Genomic DNA, 18,364 nt, shown 5'->3' with positions numbered 1-18,364 from the left:
GTGGAAGGTGTAATGTGTAAAGAAAAGGAATAACTGGGTGGAGAGAGGTGGTAGAACACTGTGAGGAGACTGGAGTTGCCTAGGTATCAGACATGTATTCAGCTAGACTTTGCACAGGAGCTGAAAGCCTGTAAGTACTGAAGGTACAATAGAAGATAAGGAAGGTACTGCTGGCAAAGGATGTTGGAGGGACATGGTATGCAGCAGTATCCTTTTTTTTTAATCTGTAAGCTAGAACAGCTGTGTTTGCTCCTGTGCAGTGATGAACACCTTAGAAATTCTTTCATGTGGCCATTGGTATGGGGTTGCTTTTCCGTATTTGACAGCCTGATGCAGGTGGCACTTGATATGCAGATGTTGTAAAGTGCTTATTATCTTTGGCATGCAAAAAGCAACGATGTCTGTCCCCTTAGTTAGAAAGCATTGTCACTTAAATCAGTTCTCGAGGTTTCTCTCTTGCCAGAAATGTCAGTGACAAAACCCCTGACCAAAATAATCTGCTACGCTTTCCCCTTTTTCAAATGCAAAATGGACACATCTGCAAGCACTTGGAGCTTGTGAATTGCTCTGAAAATGACTTCTGTAAAAGGTCAGTCATGGGTCTCAACGTGAACACCAAAAGTCAGTGGACCCTAGAAAGTGTTGACATTGCTCAGTGAGCTCCAGTGTCAAGGCTGTATGGAAAACTGGGGTAGTATACCTGCTTCTGCTCCTCCTGCTGAATGAGATGTCTGTGAAAATTAGTTTGCAATATTTTAACTTCCCTTTGTTTTTTCTATATCATTATTTTTCATGATTAACAAGAGGTTTGAATTGTTTATACTAGCAACAGCTGATTAAAGTAGACGTTGCTTGAGTAGAGCCTATCCTGTGAAGTGGAATATATCCTGTGGAAAAAATGTATTAAAAGTAATGTTGTCTTAATAGAAAAGGCACTTCATAATTGCTGTTTGCAGTCTAAAATACTTGGCTTATAACTGAGCTCATGCCCGGTTTTGATACACAGATGGGTACTACCTTTAAGTAGGCTATCCAGAACTTCCATGGGATTTGTCTCTCCTCTAAACACTTCTGGTTTTAACATCATGCTTTGGAGCATGGTTGTTCAGAAGCAGCACTCGTGGACAAAGAGGACAAGAGACTGGCTTTTTCACATCTCTTGACCTTTTGGACCTGGGGTTTAATTTTCAGAAGGAAAACAGTGGTGCCCCCAAGCGCAGAGAAGGAATGGGAAGTTTTAAACAGACCATTGCCTGTATGTAAGTATTTTGCTGGGCTGCCCAAAGTGGAAGATGTTCCCAGAGAAAAACTAATATTGAGAAGGGATCAGAATTAAGTTATGTGAACTTCTTATGGCACTCTTAGCTGAAAGGTGTGATATGAACCTGGGGTATTAAAAGGAGACATAAAGTTTTGTTCATCTGTTTTTGAGACCATTTCATTTGAGACAGTAAACATGCACTTCTTTTGTAAATGTGCTGAGAATAAAGTGCCATTTCTTTTAATTTTCTTTTTTTTCTTTAAGATTGCAAAGGTAGATTGCAAAGAAGTACTGGACATTATATGTAATCTGGAATCTGAGGGACAAGAAAACACTGCATTTATTCTTTGTACAACATACCTTACTCATCAGCTTCAAACAGCAAATGTGTATTGCTCTTGGTAAGTAATAAGTATTGCTGCTACTCCTAACTGTTCCTCACTGGCTTCAATGCAAGAGAATTGAGATAATATAGTACAAAAATATGTAGAGAAAGTGGATATATCTTTAACTTAAGAAGTATGTCAGACTGAAGTACTTTCTAGATAACTTGTGACAAAATAAAGAAGGACTTACCTTGCTATAGTAGTAGAGCACTTAGACAAAAGTAATGTTTAAGTCATTTAAAAATGAAACAGCACTTGTATTGTTGGCATTAGCAATAATGCTTCAACAATGCAGTAGCTCTGTAAGTGGTGCTGGATCAGTGCTGTCTGGGTTGATATTAAACCCCTAAGCTTTGTGGTTCCACAAAGTATGTTGTAATTCAGTTCTTCCCTCTTGAATACATAGACCCATGAGAGTTTATTGCCTATTTTCACGTATTCCACAGAGATCCAAGCAGTAGGAATGTGCAGAGGCAGCACCCTTTAACTTCCCCCCACCCCCCAGAGAGCCTTTTTATATTTTTGTAATGTCTATTGAGAATTTTAGTATTAGATCTTGGCCAAATTGTGACTATAAAACGTCTCTGCCCTCTTAACGGGCTGGAGATACAAAACTCTTTGCATCTCTGCTTCAGCAGTGGCAAACTGGTAGAGCCAAAGCAGGGGAGCTGTTTTCTGCCCCTTACAAGGTGGATTTGTAGTTTTAGCTTTCAAGGCATGGCTAAATGTCTAGTTTTCTCCTGTTTAAATGCAGATCTGGATAAAACTTTACATTACCAGACATCTCAAGTATATCTTGAGAATTTGGATTCAGTGAGCTGTGGCATTTATTTACTCACTCCACTTTTTAAAGCCATTTAGAAAAGTTTTCATAGTACTTGTGCCAGCAGGATGATTGATAGTTTAGCCTGGTCCAATCATCTGTACAAAAAGGCCAGAAGTATTTACATACTGCTTCTGTTTCAGGCCAGAAACGTCTTTTTGAACAAAAGTGTACCTTGCAGAGAGAAATGAACTTGTTGAAGACTCAGGAGGGGATAGTCCACCACACTTAAGTTCTAGAGATTGACTGTTTTTCCACTACTGAAATATGTCATTAGAGATTAGATTAGAGCCATGTCCAAAGAGGTATGAGGCTGAAGTTCATCCCATGATATCTTTTTAAAGAAAAACCAACCAAACAAACAAAAAACCCCCATTACTAACATTCTTTCAGGGAACACTAAATGATTTGCTGTTGTCCAAGAAGACTTGCTAAGCAGTTCTATCTGAGAGTTGTATCCCTAGGGTGCAGATGAAGAGAGTTGGGCTTCATGTGTAGCTGAGACTTTTAAACTCTTGGGCCTGGAGAACAGACTTCAGTAATACAGCATTTACTGTTACAGAATAACATCTTTTTTGTGACAATGTACTGCAAGCAAAAAAACCTACCCACCATTGAAGTCTGAAATGGAACTAGTTAGAAATTGAATGAAACTTTCAGGTCCTGTAACTCTAACCTACATTTTGTCCTGACTAATGAGTCAGAGGAGATCAGTTAGAGCTGCCGATTTCTTACCTCCATGCCAGTGTGGCCCATGTTGGGGCCTGCCTAAGGCTAAGTCTACACAAAACATGGTGTGGCTGTAACATGAGTAGGTGCTTCCACATCAGCTTTAAAATTGGCTAGCCTAGGTGACAAGCAGCGAAGGCTTGAAGAAGCAAACGTTAGCACAAATACGTTCCTACTTATAGAAGGTATTCGCAGGTTTGTGTCACTCATGCTGAAGTCATGTCACTTTGTCTACCCTGTTGTTAGTGGTTATTCAAATGAAAGGTGCTGGCTTAAACTGTGCTGCTGTGTCCATGCATGCCACAGTTGTCCCCTCTGCTACCGCCTGGACAAACTCCTCAAGTTCCAGCTGCCTTCCCCAGGGACGAGACAGGAAAATGAAGTCTTCTGTCTAACACTGAAATTGTATAGGTGTATAAATTCAAATTCTAGTACTGTGCATAGCACTCCCTTAGAGCAGAACTGCACAAAACTGATGCAGTCTGTACCCACTGAAGAGCAAAGCTTCCAGGATGCTGGAACAAGTTCACCACCTGATGGACTCCTGTTTTGTGAAACCGGTGTAATACTCCTTGACCATCAGATTACTTTCTTACATTGAGGCTGTACATCTAAGTCCCCCTTGCTGGTCTAATGGTGAACTGCTGTTTGGAGTGGCCTTTATTTATTGACCTCCACCTACTTTTGTTGTGGCAGATGCAGATCTAGTGATTATTTAGCTACAAGGTATATGAATTCAAGTGGGTGGTACCATATAAAGCTTTTAATTTGGGGGATTACTTTTGCCAGATCAGCCAGCTTGATTGATGAGGCGTGAGACTGCACATTACAGATGTAGTGGATATTATGGCTCACAAAAATGAGGAGGCCTCTGCTCCATCCAAACTGTAGTGATCAGTGAAGTCATTGCAGAGCTGATTTGAATCAGTACCCTGGAAAAGAGATATGGTAACACTGCATTCTGTACATTAGTAAATTGAGCTCAGTCAAAAGCATGAAAGCATGACAAATGTCAGAGTTGGCTGGAAGGACAGGAAATATTAAGATGGACTCGCTGCAATGTGCATGTTTAGCCTAATCCTACAACTAAAACTAATGTGGAGGAATCGCATGCTAGAATTTGCTTGCTAGCTGTTGTATAGACATAAACGTGCACTTAAAATACTTTGTTAAATTGAATACCTAAACTGACACATACTCCTCTCTGACCAACTGCTGGTTTTAAGGAGCAGCAATTGCTTAATTCACTTCAAAGAAGGTCCTGTCTGGTTCAAAAAGACAGGATTATAGTTGAAAGGTTATTTTTTGCTGTAATGATCTACCGATGACTTGGACTCAAAATTTTTCTAGCAGTGTCATTAGCACCTTTTGGATTTTGATTGTTAATCATAAAATGTAAGTTTTTATTGTATTTATTTAGTCATAAGCCTGCATAATGGTGTTTCAAGTCAATAAACAATTTAAGCTTTAATCAATTTTCATAGTGTACTTCTAGCGCATTATGTAATTTGATAGACCAGAACTGAGTGGTGACTAAAACACTTACTAAAGGTCTTGAGAGGAGAGCAGGGAGCAAGAACAGCAGAGACCCTCTGGTACAGTGGTGTTTGCAGGTGGGCTTCCCTTTGTGCTGTTACGGATTTGCTTCAACAGACAAGCCCCAGCATACATACTTGGAAACGCTCCACTCATCTGTAGTACCCCTAAATAAAATTGTCTCCTGCAGAATTTTCTGGATCATGTTCTTCTTGATTTTTAGAGTAGTGGTACATTGATGAAACACTTTCTGCTAGCCCCTGGCTGGCCTTTAACAGACACTGTAAGCAAGCAATGTTGCCCAGTGCAGTCCTGCTTGCTGCCAGCCACCCACCCACTCCCATTATTCTGCTCCATATTGTGCTTTATGCAGTGTCAGAGTGAACCAGAATAAGTGATCCACATTGAAGGTATTCAGGTTTAGACAAAGGAAAAGACCTGTTGACAGCTGTGAACGGCAGGTCAAAGTGAGGATGCTTTTGAGACTTGATTAGTGTGGATGGCGGATGTTCTTGCTGAGCCACTCTCCATAATCTTTGAAAGGTCGTGAAGGACAGGAGAGGTGCCCAAGGTCTGGAGGAAAGCAAATGTCACTCCAGTCTCCAAAAAGGGCAAGAAGGAGGACCTGGGAAACTATAGGGCAGTGAAAGGTGATGAAGCAATTCATCCTGGAGGTCATGGCCAGGCATGTAGAGGACAAGAAGGTTATCAGAAATAGTCAAAATGGGTTCACCAAGGGGAGACCGTACTTGACCAACCTGATAGCCTTCTGTGACTGGCTGGACCAATGAAGGGAGAGCAGTGGATGTTGTCTATCTTGACTTCACTAAGGCATTTGACACTGTCTCCCATCACATCTTCACAGGCAAGCTTAGGAGATGTGCATTAGATGAGTGGACAGTGAGGTGGACAGAGAACTGGCTGAACAGCAGAGCTCAGAGGGTCATGATCAAGGACACAGGGTCTGGCTGGAGGCCCGTAACTAGTGGTGTTCCCCAGGGGTCTGTGCTGGGTCCAGTCCTGGTCAACATATTCATCAACGCCCTGGGCGAAGGGGCAGAGCGTCCCCTCAGCAAGTTTGCTGGTGATCCCAAGCCAGGAGGAGCGGCTGATGTGCCGGAGGGCTGTGCTGGCACCCAGCGAGGGCTGGGCAGGCTGGAGAGCTGGGCCCAGGGGAGCCTCAGGGAATTCAACAGGAGCCAGTGCAGGGTCCTGCCCCTGGGGAGGAACAGCCCCCCGCACCAGCACAGGCTGGGGGGGACCTGCTGGAGAGCGGCTCTGCTGAGAGGCCCTGGGGGTGCTGGGGGGCAGCGAGGTGACCCTGAGCCAGCACCGGGCCCTTGGGGCCAAGGGGGCCAGCGGTGTCCTGGGGGGCACGGAAAGGAGTGTGGGCAGCAGGGCGAGGGAGGTTCTCCTCCCCCTCTGCTCTGCCCCAGTGAGGCCACATCTGGGGTACTGCGTCCAGTTCTGGGCCCCCCAGTTCAAGAAGGGCAGGGAACTGCTGGAGAGAGTCCAGCGGAGAGCTACGGAGGTGATCGGGGCTGGAGCATCTCCCTTGTGAGGAAAGGCTGAGAGACCTGGGCTTGTTCAGCCTGGAGAAGAGAAGGCTGAGGGGGGATCTCATCGATGCTTATCAATATCTGAAGGGCGGGTGCCAGAGCAGGAGGATGGGGCCAGACTCTTTTCCGTGGTGCCCAACGCCAGGCCAAGGGGCCACGGGCACAAGCTGGGACACGGGAAGCTCCCCCTGAACATGAGGACAAACCCCTTCCCTGTGCGGGTGCCAGAGCAGGGGCACAGGCTGCCCAGAGAGGCTGTGGGGTCCCTTCCCTGGAGACATTCACCCCCCGCCTGGCCGCGGCCCTGTGCCCCTGCTCTGGGGGTGCCTGCTCACGCAGGGGTGGGACGGGGTGAGCTCCGGGGGGTCCTTCCAGTCCCCGCCATTCTGTGATTTTGTGAGTGTCTTAACACAGGGGACAAAGATGGAGCTTTGGTGCCATACTCACGGTTAAGCCAGTCCTAATAATTTGCTGCTGCCAAAAAGCAGAAGATAAATTCTTGCCATATTGTCATCCTAGCTGCATAAGTCTGCCTTGCCTGCTGTTCTGGCTCAGGGCCCACCTGACCTGTAGTGAGCACATTCATCTACCCAGGCAAAACTGTGTATAGCTTTCTACAGTTTAATGCTTAATTAGTTCACCATGTGATCAGACAAGTACCAGTGAAGGAGTGCTACACTGGTGCTTCTGGAAGTTGTAGCTGTTAAATCTGATCAACTGTAACATCACTCTCATTCTAGAAAGTGAAAATCTACCTCCCTTCTCTCCCGTCTACACTGCTCTAGCATCTCCCTGATGGCACAGGGCTAGCTTTCCAACCCAGCAAAAAACTCTTATTATTATTGCATATTTGGAGAGGTTAAGCTATTTCATTAGCTCAGTTCATCCTGTACCCTCAAGTCTGTACCTCTAACAGAAGATAAGTAAACCATGTATGTATGTGAATTAGTGCTGTTAGTGTGAAGTTTCATTTCACAGCTGAAGATGAAAGCAAACTTCAGTTTGTATATGTAATTCCTCACCAAAATTGGAAGATTTTGCAATGATTGTTGCTGATAATAAAACAATGTATAATGCTATTTTTAAGACTGGAGGCATCTGCTTGGAACTTTATCTAAGAAGTAGTGCTGGTCCGGGCAGTAGTTCTGAGCTAGCTGATTCCCTTAGTCTCCAGGGAGTCAGGCATTTCATCAATCCATAAAATAATGCAATCTTTAGCATTAACACAAGTGGCATTAAGTATGAACTGTAGCTAAGCACAGCTTCAAACAACTTCTCTTTGGTCTGATATGCTAATAAGTTTTTTGTACTTCTAAGTATTACTAGATATCTGTCTGTCTGGAGTTCTTTCTGTTCTCTGCACTGCATTACATCAGTTTTGAAATGGAAAATTGCCCGAATACTGATAGTTGTCCTTTCTTGCCTTGCCATGTGTGAGAAGATTAGCTGAAGAACACTTTTGCGTCACCGTCCTTGAGGACTCCTTTCAACAGCATACTTTAGCTTTGCAGAAAGAAGGGGTGGGATGAGGAAGAGGACAGAGCAAACACTGAAAGCTTTTTGCTCTGCCAAAAACTCTTTAAGAATAAGGAATTATCCAGAGTGAAGCTCTTCTCTCACTATTCTTCCAACTATGTAAACGTACTGAATAGATATACAAAATGGCTGGTGTCTTGATAAACTGTTTCTGAAGTTTATTTTGTTTTTGTTGTGGCAATGCTGAGTTAACATTTTTTTGTAATACTATGTGTACAGATATATGTATATATGAATATATATGAATATATAAATACTCTGTGCCTTCCTTGTGTAAGCTTCCCTTCATACAGTTCTTCCATGTTAGTCATCCTGATGTTCAATTACATTTTACATTTTGTCAGCTTCTTGGGGCCAAAGCAGTAGAAGAAGTTGCTGATATTAAAACAGCTTAAATTTTACTGCCTGTACATTAGTTTCTTGTAGGCCTGTCTGGCTTCTCAGCTGTCTCTTCCTGACTATGAAAGGCAGCTAACTGCATTTCTAGGCCTTTAAACAAAACAAACAAAAACCACCAAAGAAACACACACACACCCCCCAATCTGTTACCAGTAAGTATTGTCCTTTTTTGTGCAACAGTAGGATTGTAGTAATTCAAAGGAAGAACCTTGCCAATAATCAGTGTAAAGTTTGCCTAGGTGTGTTTTCTCGAGTTTTGGTTCTTGAGGCTATGACTGACCTTGCTTCTAGAAACCTGTGGATATAATTTGATGCACAGAGTGGCAGGTTAGCAAAGGTGAAGTGTGTTCTACAAAAGGAATAGAAGAAAAACTTTTTTTCAAGTGGTGTAAAAGATACACATCCTACCTCTTCTGCGTTTCGGTTTCAGTGGCACTCATTGTGATGGCAAAGCAACACAGAGTGACAGATTGCATCATTCAGTGGCTGTTTTGCCTTGGTTATAATAAATTGCTTAACAGACCAGCTCTGTGCTCACATGGTTCCAGCAGCAAAGCAGATAGCTGCTCAAAGCCAGCAAGCAAAGCCCTCAGCTTACATATCCCTTGTGTAACACTGTACAAAGTGAGTTCTGTCAGAGGAATCTTTTAAGGCACTGAGTGGCAGTGACATAATTTGAGTGCAGGTGTCAACATCTAAGCTACTTGCCTAGTGGGAGAGAAGTGGCTGCTTTACATTAGGGTTCATCTTACCTATTTTACGTTTCTGCGTGAGAAGTTAAGGCTCTGTAAGGGGGGGGGTGTGCGTTTCTTGACTAGAAAGGAAGTCTGTGCAGCTATAGACACCTGCATTAAGGGAGATGAATCCCACTGCCAGTGTCTTTCCCCACTAAATAACGGGATATACCGTGTTTTGCTCTGATGCTTGTTTAGGAGTAAGGCACAGTTGACAGTTCTTATCAGCACCTCTCAGAGATGGAGACCCAATTGAAGTGTGTGCTCTTTTTTAGTAACACTTAAATTGTTGCAGTGTCAACGCTGAACTAAAGTGTGTAGACTGTGGACGAACTGTGTACATGTGCAATGCTCTTACATTCTGCTTTCCCCTCTTTGTAGGGAACTGACACTTTTCTGGAGCAAATTACAGAGAAGAATAGATCCTTCTTTAGATTCCTTTTTGGAGAGATGTCGTCAGTTTGGCATCATTGCCAAGACACTACAGCATTTATTTTTCTTGATAAGAGTCATACAATCTGAAGTAAGTAAGCTGCAGTCCAGAGTCTTCGGACACAGCCAGAACTGTTTACGTGAATTTATTGTTTTCCTAATAACGCTACTAAACTGATATGAAATATAGCTTATTTCATTATTCATACTTTCTGATTAAGTGCCTAATAACTTACTAATAAAATCTCTGAAAAATGCCTGCAACTGTAGTTTTGTGTCAGCTTGACACATTGAAGTGACCTTCAGTCAGTGTGGAATGTTTATTTTGTTACTCTGAAAATACATATTACAGCATTTTGCAAACAAAGCATAGCTGTGTTTTGATCTGATGCCTGTTTAGAAGTGAGGCACAGCAACAATTTTCTGCGCTTCATCTCTAAGAGATGGAGACTTGGCTGAAATGTCTCATATTTTTGTGTTCTAAGAAAACACCTTTTCCTCAAAACATGTGATACAATCACACCTGGACTTCTACCTTTTATTCTGATGTCTGTCTTCAGAAATTTCCAAAAATGTTCAGGAGATGCTTAACAGCAATTCTTATAAACTCATAATCTATGTTTGAGGAGTAACGGAAAGACTTTAACTGATCCATGTACCCAGGAGGCAAACAGAGCATGGTCTTCATAAGCAGAGCAGAAGGAATAGCTATGGTTAATCTGGGTAGTTGCTCTAATAGGATGTTTCTGTCTTCCTTTGGCCGTTACTCAGACTCTAGGAATTGGTTAGACTGAAATTTCCTGTGTGTCGTCACTGTATGAGTAGGTTTTTGAAGGGCAATTAATGAATGAAAGTGAACCAGGCACACTTTAATGGGGGAAAAATAAGCTAGCTGATAATAACACGATTTTAACTGTTTTAGTAACAGTGTTACATGGATCATGGACCTTAAACAGATGGGATTTTCCCCTAAGAATGGCACCATTTCCAAAAGACTTAATATATTTTTTTCCTGAAAAACAGCATAGTTTTGCACATGTAGAGTAGAATTTGCCTCATGAACTTCAGTTTTATTAATGTTTCAATTAACAGTACCCTTCCAAATTTGCTCATGTTTCTGCATTCTTATATGGACATGAGTTAAGGCATCAAATGGATTATGGATAAAACAGACAAGGTTGCTTTTTTCAGTTAAATCTCTCTCCAGCTTCAGGTTTGTTTGCCTGGCAGTCTCTTTCACTGACTAGAGTTAATCCTGTGAACCAAATGAGTTATCAAGTGTGAGTTCATAAGAGAAGAGCAAGTATCAGAGCCCTGTTTTAGAGTCAAAGTAGAGATCAGAAACGTTACATGGTTCTCCTTTTGACAGATCATAGAGGAGAGTCCGGAACTCTGATTTGGCACTGGTGAATTCCGGTAGTGATTGCCCAGACAGATGTTTGCTCCTAGTTTCTCTAAAGTTAGCCTATTTCTACTTTTAAAGCGTGCATGAATGTGCACTTTATATAAAGCATAATACATTGTTGACTATGTACTGGTTCTTCCTGTTGTTCCTGCTAACCCATATTAACATTTTTTCTCCTGGGGAAGTAGCTATTTTTTTATTGCTATGTAGCAAATTAACACTGTTATTGAATTAAAGAAGTACTACGTGACTTCCAATAGGCAGTGCATGGTAGGTATGAGAGCTTGCTAATTCTTTGAACTTGTTCTTAGTTCTCTTGGATCTTTACCGTCTGAGCTGGTCTGGACATGGTTGTGTTAGCCACATGTCATCTCTCTACACTATTCATAAATATCTCGACTGTTACTTATCTTTATTAATAATGACTAAATAGGTACTTCATGCATTCAGATTCTTTACACTGAAAAGTGTGCTTTTGGAAGAAGGTAACTTTCCATTTTCTCCATGTAGAATTTGGAATATATTATTTTTTTAAATCAGAACATGAATAATATTTGCAGGTATCTTCCCGATACTGTTGAGCAGCACCTCAAAGTTGCATAGATGCCTCAGAAAATGTTTGGAAGTGAAATGCCCGTTACCTTCATCAGGAATCATTTCTGCTACTGTACAGCTTGTGCTGTTGAAGGTTATTTTGTTTCAGGGTGTGAATTTACATTAATTTGCTTATTACACAGTATTGCATGTTCTGAATTAATATCCTCTGTGGATGATGCGGGGGGAATGTATATGGAAGGCTTGCACCATTCTCTTTTAGACATCTGACTTAGTTATGATCGAGAGTCACACAATGAAGAGAGAGAGGAGTTAGAAAGATGTTTTGCAACATCTAATGCTTAAACTCTGTGACCCCTCCACAGAGTGCACTAAATGTGAAACAGCTCCCCTTGCTTGGAAAGTAGATGTTTCTCACCTAAAATAAGATACAAATTTTTAGAGTATGCTCAGTGACTCGGACACTTAATACTCAGACGCCTGAATACGTTCTGAATGGGCTGTAGTCTATTGGATGCGCTCATTGCACGGTTCTTTTCACAGAACAGTTCTGGAGAGAATGTACTTATCAAAGAAAAGTAACATTTGTTTTGTGGCTCTTTGTTCTTTGTTTTGTTTGTTTTAAACAGGCAGAAGAGGCAGGACTTGCTGTGTCTGTTTTGTTATGTGTGAGAGCCCTTCAGATCAGGTCAAATGGAAGCGATGAAATGAAGACTTCAGTATGTAAAACAATTGCATGCCTTTTACCAGAAGACCTTGAAGTTAGAAGAGCTTGTCAGCTCACGGAATTTTTACTTGAGCCGACTCTGAGTGGATTTAATGTGTTGGAAGAGCTCTATATGCAACCAGATCAAAAATTTGATGAAGAAAATGCACTGGTTCCAAATTCGCTCCGTTGCGAGCTGCTGTTAGCTTTAAAAGCATATTGGCCATTTGATCCTGAATTTTGGGACTGGAAGACTCTAAAGCGACATTGCCTTAAACTGTTAGGGAAAGTAGCTTCTGATTCCGAGGATGATGCAAGTTGTAATATGTCAATCAATGAAACTGACATGTTAGAAACTTTCTTTAGTGACTATGATGAGACAAAAGAACACAAATATTGTGATGGAAAAGACACAATGAACCACCCTAAAGAAAAATCAAGGGTGAAAAAACCAATTGGTTCTTCAGAAAGATACCAGAGATGGCTTCAGTACAAATTTTTTTGTGTGCTCTGCAAAAGGGAGTGCATAGAGGCTAGAATACTGCATCATTCTAAGATGCATATGGAAGATGGTGTTTATACATGTCCGGTGTGTACAAAAAAGTTCAAGAGAAAGGAATTTTTTGTACCACATGTAATGGAACATGTTAAAATGCCGCCTAGTAGAACACACAGACCTAAAAAGAAAATAATACTGAAAAAAGAGAGATCACCGCAAAAAACAACAGCTTCCAGCAGCCCACCCCCAGCGCTTCAGGAAAAGTCACATCAGCCACAGCTGCCCGAAAGCTTTGAAAATGACACACACGAGTATGTCACGTTCAGCCAACTGGAAAACTGCCAGCTACAAGACAGAGACATCTATCCATGTCCCGGAACGGATTGTTCTAGAGTATTTAAACAGTTTAAATATTTAAGCGTACATCTGAAAGCTGAACATCAGAACAACGATGAGAACGCAAAACACTACCTGGATATGAAAAACAGGAGAGAGAAGTGTGCTTTCTGTCGCCGGCACTTCATGACGTCCTTTCATTTGCGGGAGCATGAACGCGTGCACTGTGGGCCTCAGCCGTACATGTGTGTGTCGATGGATTGTTATGCTAGATTTGGGTCAGTTAATGAGCTTCTCAATCACAAACAAACACATGATGATCTGCGTTATAAATGTGAGCTAAATGGCTGTAATATTGTTTTCAGTGACTTAGGGCAACTTTACCATCATGAGGCACAGCACTTCAGAGATGCATCATACACCTGCAACTTCTTTGGTTGCAAAAAGTTTTATTATTCAAAAACTGAATTTCAGAATCACCTTGCAGTGCATAATATTGAAGTGTCAAATGGGGAAGTGAAGCAAACACTAAAACTTGAAGAGTCGCTTTCAAAAGACAAATGCAGTTACCTTCCAGAGTCTCAGCTGCTTGAACAATCTGAAAGTTCCAGTCTGAATGACACCTTGGATCCCTCAGGCTCTCAGGAAATTCCACAAATTAAGGAAGAAGCGCTCTCTGACAGTGAGGATCTAGACAGTGAAAGTAACTGCAGTCTTCATTGTGGGGACCACAGCACACATGCTGCAGTAAACCAAGGCCAGGTGTCTCCTCTACTGATTGAAACAATGGCTCACAGTCAGTCAGTTCCAGGTTTTCTCATGTCCCAGGAAGAAGTCTTCCACCCAGCAGATGTGAAACAACAGTGTTCCAGTGTGGCTGTTTGCTTTGATGAAAAAAAACTTTCCTGTGGTTTTGAAGGCTGCTGTTCCACACACAAAAATTCCAGAAGTATGCAAAAACACCTTCGTAGGGCCCATCCATATAACTTTAAAGGTAAAAAAAATATGGAGATGAAAACTAAAGACTTTCTCGACCTGTTGAGTGATGCTCAGGACAGTAAATCCCCCACAGACATTAGTACAGAGTTAGGTCATAATTCAGATACAAATGCTGACTCTCCAGAAAGCTTGTATGGTACTGTAGATACTAAAGGAAACAATGGCCTGAAGGAAGAAACTTGCCCTTCTTCTCCAGAAACATCTTTTTATGACAGTTCTAAAGAATCAAATATTGAAGATAACATGCTGGAACTAATGCTAGGCTTGAAACATCTCAGCTTAAAAAATTCTAACATTCAGAATTCTTCAAGACACAAGCCTTTTTTGGGCTCCTTACAGTCCTATTCATCTAGGGATGCCAAGTGCCCTGAGTCAGTAGATGAAACTACCTCAAAATTTCAGCTTCAAGAGCAACAAGATAATTTACCCAGCCAGTACCTTACTCAGCTGGCAGCTAAACCATTTTTCTGTGAATGTCAAGGATGTACATGTGAGTTTGTGACCAGAGAAGCTCTCTTGATGCATTATGTTAAAAAGCATAACTATTCAAAGGAAATGGTTCTTCAGTTAAATATGTTCCAGCATCGCTACTCGCCGTTTAAGTGTCATATTTGCCAAAGATCATTTACAAGAAAAACACACCTTCGAATTCACTATAGAAACAAACATCAAATCGGCTGTGAGAGGGTGGCTCACAAGGTATGTTCTAATGACAAATTTGATCATGCAGGTTTATGTACAGATGACATGCATAAAAATAGCACTGTTCCAACACCTGTCTGTGCAACCAATGTTGAATTCATTGAACATTCAGCCCAGTCCGAACAGCTGTGTCATCCTAAAAAGGAGGAGTGCAGTTCTGAGACAGATTTGGAGTCCAGTGAAGAGGCAGACAACAATGTAACAAGAAAAACGTCTAACATAGCTTCTCTGGACAGTCATAGGGAAGAATTGGAAGCAAGACAGGGAAGAGGAAGCAAAAGAACAGTTGCTAAAGGGAATTTATGTTATATATTGCATAAGTACCACAAACCATTTCATTGTATACATAAAAGTTGCAACTCGGCGTTTACCAACCAGAAAGGTTTGATTCGCCATTATAGAACTGTTCACCAGTACAATAAGGAACAGCTCTGCTTAGAAAAAGACAAAGCAAGAACAAAAAGAGAACTTGTCAAATGTAAAAAAATATTTGCATGCAAATACAAAGAGTGTGGTAAGCGTTTTCTATGTTCTAAAGCTCTTGCTAAGCATTGTAGTGACTTCCACAATGAACACTTAGAGGATCAAAAACTGCTCTCTGAAGCTGAATCTGCAAGATTTGCATGTAACCAAGCCCACTGCCCTGCTGTATTTTATACCTTTAATAAGCTTAAACAGCACCTAATAGAGGAACATGCCAATGAAGAAAAAGTAAACAAAGATTTTGAAATCCATTGTGACCTTAATGGCTGTGATCGAATTTTCACAAATTACAGTCACTACTCTCAACACGTCTATTTCCGGCATAGTGAATATTATGATAGTCTCTTTGGAAATCAGAAAGAGGAGGAAGATAATCAAGATAAAGATAAAAATGAACAAAGTTATTTGAAAGGCAGCTTTGACATAAGCAAGCAGAATGGGAAGCAGGTAAAAGAAAAATCTAAAAGGATTAGCAAAAGTAGAGAAAAGCATTTGATGAATTTCAAAACAAAGGAGGAAGCCCTACAAATGTGCGAAGAGAAGTCTAACCAGACGCAGTACCCCTGCATGGTTCAGGGATGTTTGTCTGTTGTCAAACTGGAAAGCAGTATAGTGAGGCACTATAAGCGCACACATCAGATGACCAATATGTACATAGAGCAGCGGATTCAGAAACTTGTTGTTTGTGTTAAATGTGGCATAATGATTGAAAAACAGTCCTGCTCCGAAACAGCTTTGGACTTGGATAAAAAAGCTGTAGAAGTTAAAGAGGAGAAGTCCACTAACCCTGAGCATGTGCAAGAAAGTGAAAAACCTCTTGTTCCAAATACTGACTGTGATCCTCAAGACATAAGCAATGAAGACCAAAAACAATGTCCACCGAGTAGTGTGAGTTTCGATGCGAGTGCCTTCATGTATTCAGGCACTTTAAAATATAACCACGGTTCAAAGAACACCTGTTGTGAAGAGCGTAACATCAGGCAGGCAGTTACGTGTAAAACCGAAGATTTTTCTGAAAATAGTGAAAGAGAGAATAGCTCTTATTTCCCCAGTTTACAGTTAGAGTTGCCAAGAGAGAAAGACCTAGAAGGATGTCAACATAGCACAGTTAATCAAAACACAAAAAGAAATGTACTTTGTGCTACAAAAGACAAATTTCAGAAGCCTCCAGTGTCCAAACCATTTGATTTAAAGACATATAAACCAATGGGATTTGAGTCTTCATTTTTAAAATTTATTCAGGAGAGTGAGGGAAAAGACGATGATGATGATGATGATTTTGATGAGGTAGTAGAATGGGAGTCTCCTGAGCAGTTGCCAGTAGATAAAACCTTGCAAAAGGAGGGAGACAGTCAAGGTGATACACCAGTAAACAACTTCGTAAATGACAAAAATGTAATCATAACCCAAAATAATCATGAGCAGCTATCAGAAATCCAGCCCTTGTTGTCAGAATCGTCATCTGCCCCTTCCTTAGAAAATTTGAGGGCGATCTTGGACAAGGCACTAACGGACTGTGGAGACCTTGCCTTAAAACAGCTTCATTACTTAAGACCAGTAGTTGTTCTTGAAAGATCCAAGTTTTCCACACCCCTCATTGACTTATTTCCAACGAAAAAGGGAGATGAGCTTTGTGTAGGAAGTACGTAAGTAGTTTTGCTTAGAGCAGATTGCCTCTGCTACTGCTATATGGGGAGAACTTCAAGTTAGAACAGTAATTGTTACAGTACACACTGTTTAGGTTAGTTTAGACTGTTTAATTCCATGAATGTATAATATCTGTCAAAAGTATTGGCCAAGTTAATTTAGCTCCCCATTTTTTTCAATGGACTACGCTGATTTTGGTGCTATTTAACACATCAGAATACTGGGGGCTTCCTCTTGAAGAGTTAAATGTGCATGATTGTATATGGAACAAGTACTAGGGTACCAGGGTTTGGGGGGCGATGGAGTTATTACTTGACTTGAATGTGCACCCTAGGGTGCTTTGTGTAACATATTGTACACTACAGCATCTTATATTTTTTGAGTTATGAGTTTCAATAAATTACAGTTTTTCACCCATTTGTTTACGGTACAGTAAATCTTTAATGTGGTTTACTTGTAATTGAATTTGGGACTATTGTGAGTGCATTGGACAATGTTGCTTAAGTTTTATGCATTTGTAGATAATTTATCGGACTGAAGAAGCAGTATAGATGCAAAAAAGTAAAGTATTACATTTTATTTTATAATATTCTCTGTGCTTTTTTCAGACTTGAAAGAATTATAATCAGTACAGGCAGAAAGCACTTGCCACTTAGGGATGAGAAAGTCCTAGTTACCTTTCCCTTTAAAGGAAGAAGGTGCTTCTGAGAGCGTGTGGTACAAAAGCGTGTGAAGAGCGTTGCCAGACTTCCAAGAGAGTTTTGTCACATGAAAGTACCGGTGCACGTTTTGGGTTGCCTGGTTAGCTTTCTCGATAATGAATAAAACCTCACTGGAAGACTCACCAGAAGAGCAATCTAACATTTTAAGATCTGTTTCTTGTTCTTCCATGTCTTGTTTTTTGCCGTACTTCTGGATGCTTCGTGAGGCCCAGAATCTGTTTCCCCTGGGAGTGGTGTTTCCCAGTCTCTGCGAGGCTGCTAATGAGCAAGCAGCAATCACAGCTTCTTGCTGACTGAGGGCTTGGGTTTTATACTGGGATCTGAAAGGTAGCAGTGGAAAGGAAATGGAGAAAACTTGGGGAAATGTTGTTTAAAATAGACCATGTGTTTAAAATAGATCATGCTGGGTGCAGGAATGAAGAAGGCTGTCTAAAACACTATCTGGAGAACTGTGTAATGACCAAAACTAGGCAGAAATGGCATCTCTGTACCACACTTACAAAAGTTACTTGGGCATCCGTAAAATAAAAGTTAGATTAACAGTCGTACACCAAGCAGTAGTGTAGTTTATTGCATATCTTTTCCTGTCATTTCCTTTCTCTAGACTGTAAGCTTCTTGTAATGAAAGGAATATGGTGCATGAATCTTCTCACTAGCTTTTAAACATGGAGGTAGGTTAGGGTCAAAAGGTTAAATACTGCAACAGGGTCAGACACCTGAAGTAGCCAAAATGTGTTCCAGAGTGATTTCTGTCTCTCTTAAAAAAAAAAAAAAAAAAATCTACCTTTTAATGTCAAGTTTGTGTCACATTCAAACATACTTGAATCTTCAGGATCTCAAAATAGGAAAAGAAACTGAAAAGGTAGGAGGCAGTTTTGTGATGACTCCTTAGGCCAGCTGAGTCCTCTGCGAAGG

At 41.1% G+C, this 18,364-nt stretch overlaps 1 protein-coding gene across 3 annotated transcripts in view; it reads left to right on the top strand.

The window, feature by feature from the left end:
- The window catches only part of RLF (RLF zinc finger), a 56,166-nt gene extending 39,022 nt beyond the window's left edge, over nt 1–17,144 (top strand). For 2 of the 3 annotated variants that reach the window (XM_064471439.1, XM_064471440.1), the window contains 3 exons: nt 1,526–1,662; nt 9,345–9,486; nt 11,985–17,144. In XM_064471439.1, the coding sequence (XP_064327509.1) occupies nt 1,526–1,662; nt 9,345–9,486; nt 11,985–16,730 (5,025 nt within the window). In that variant the 3' untranslated portion in view covers nt 16,731–17,144. Of the gene's footprint in view, nt 1–1,191; nt 1,260–1,525; nt 1,663–9,344; nt 9,487–11,984 lie in introns of those variants that run through there. The other variant, XM_064471441.1, reaches the window with a different exon arrangement.
- The last annotated feature ends 1,220 nt before the right edge of the window (nt 17,145–18,364 follow it).

Source organism: Phalacrocorax carbo, chromosome 22 (genome assembly GCF_963921805.1).
Source record: "Phalacrocorax carbo chromosome 22, bPhaCar2.1, whole genome shotgun sequence".
NCBI lineage: Eukaryota > Metazoa > Chordata > Aves > Suliformes > Phalacrocoracidae > Phalacrocorax > Phalacrocorax carbo.
Note: the sequence above shows the minus strand (reverse complement) of the source record. Positions and strands in the feature narration are given on the sequence as shown.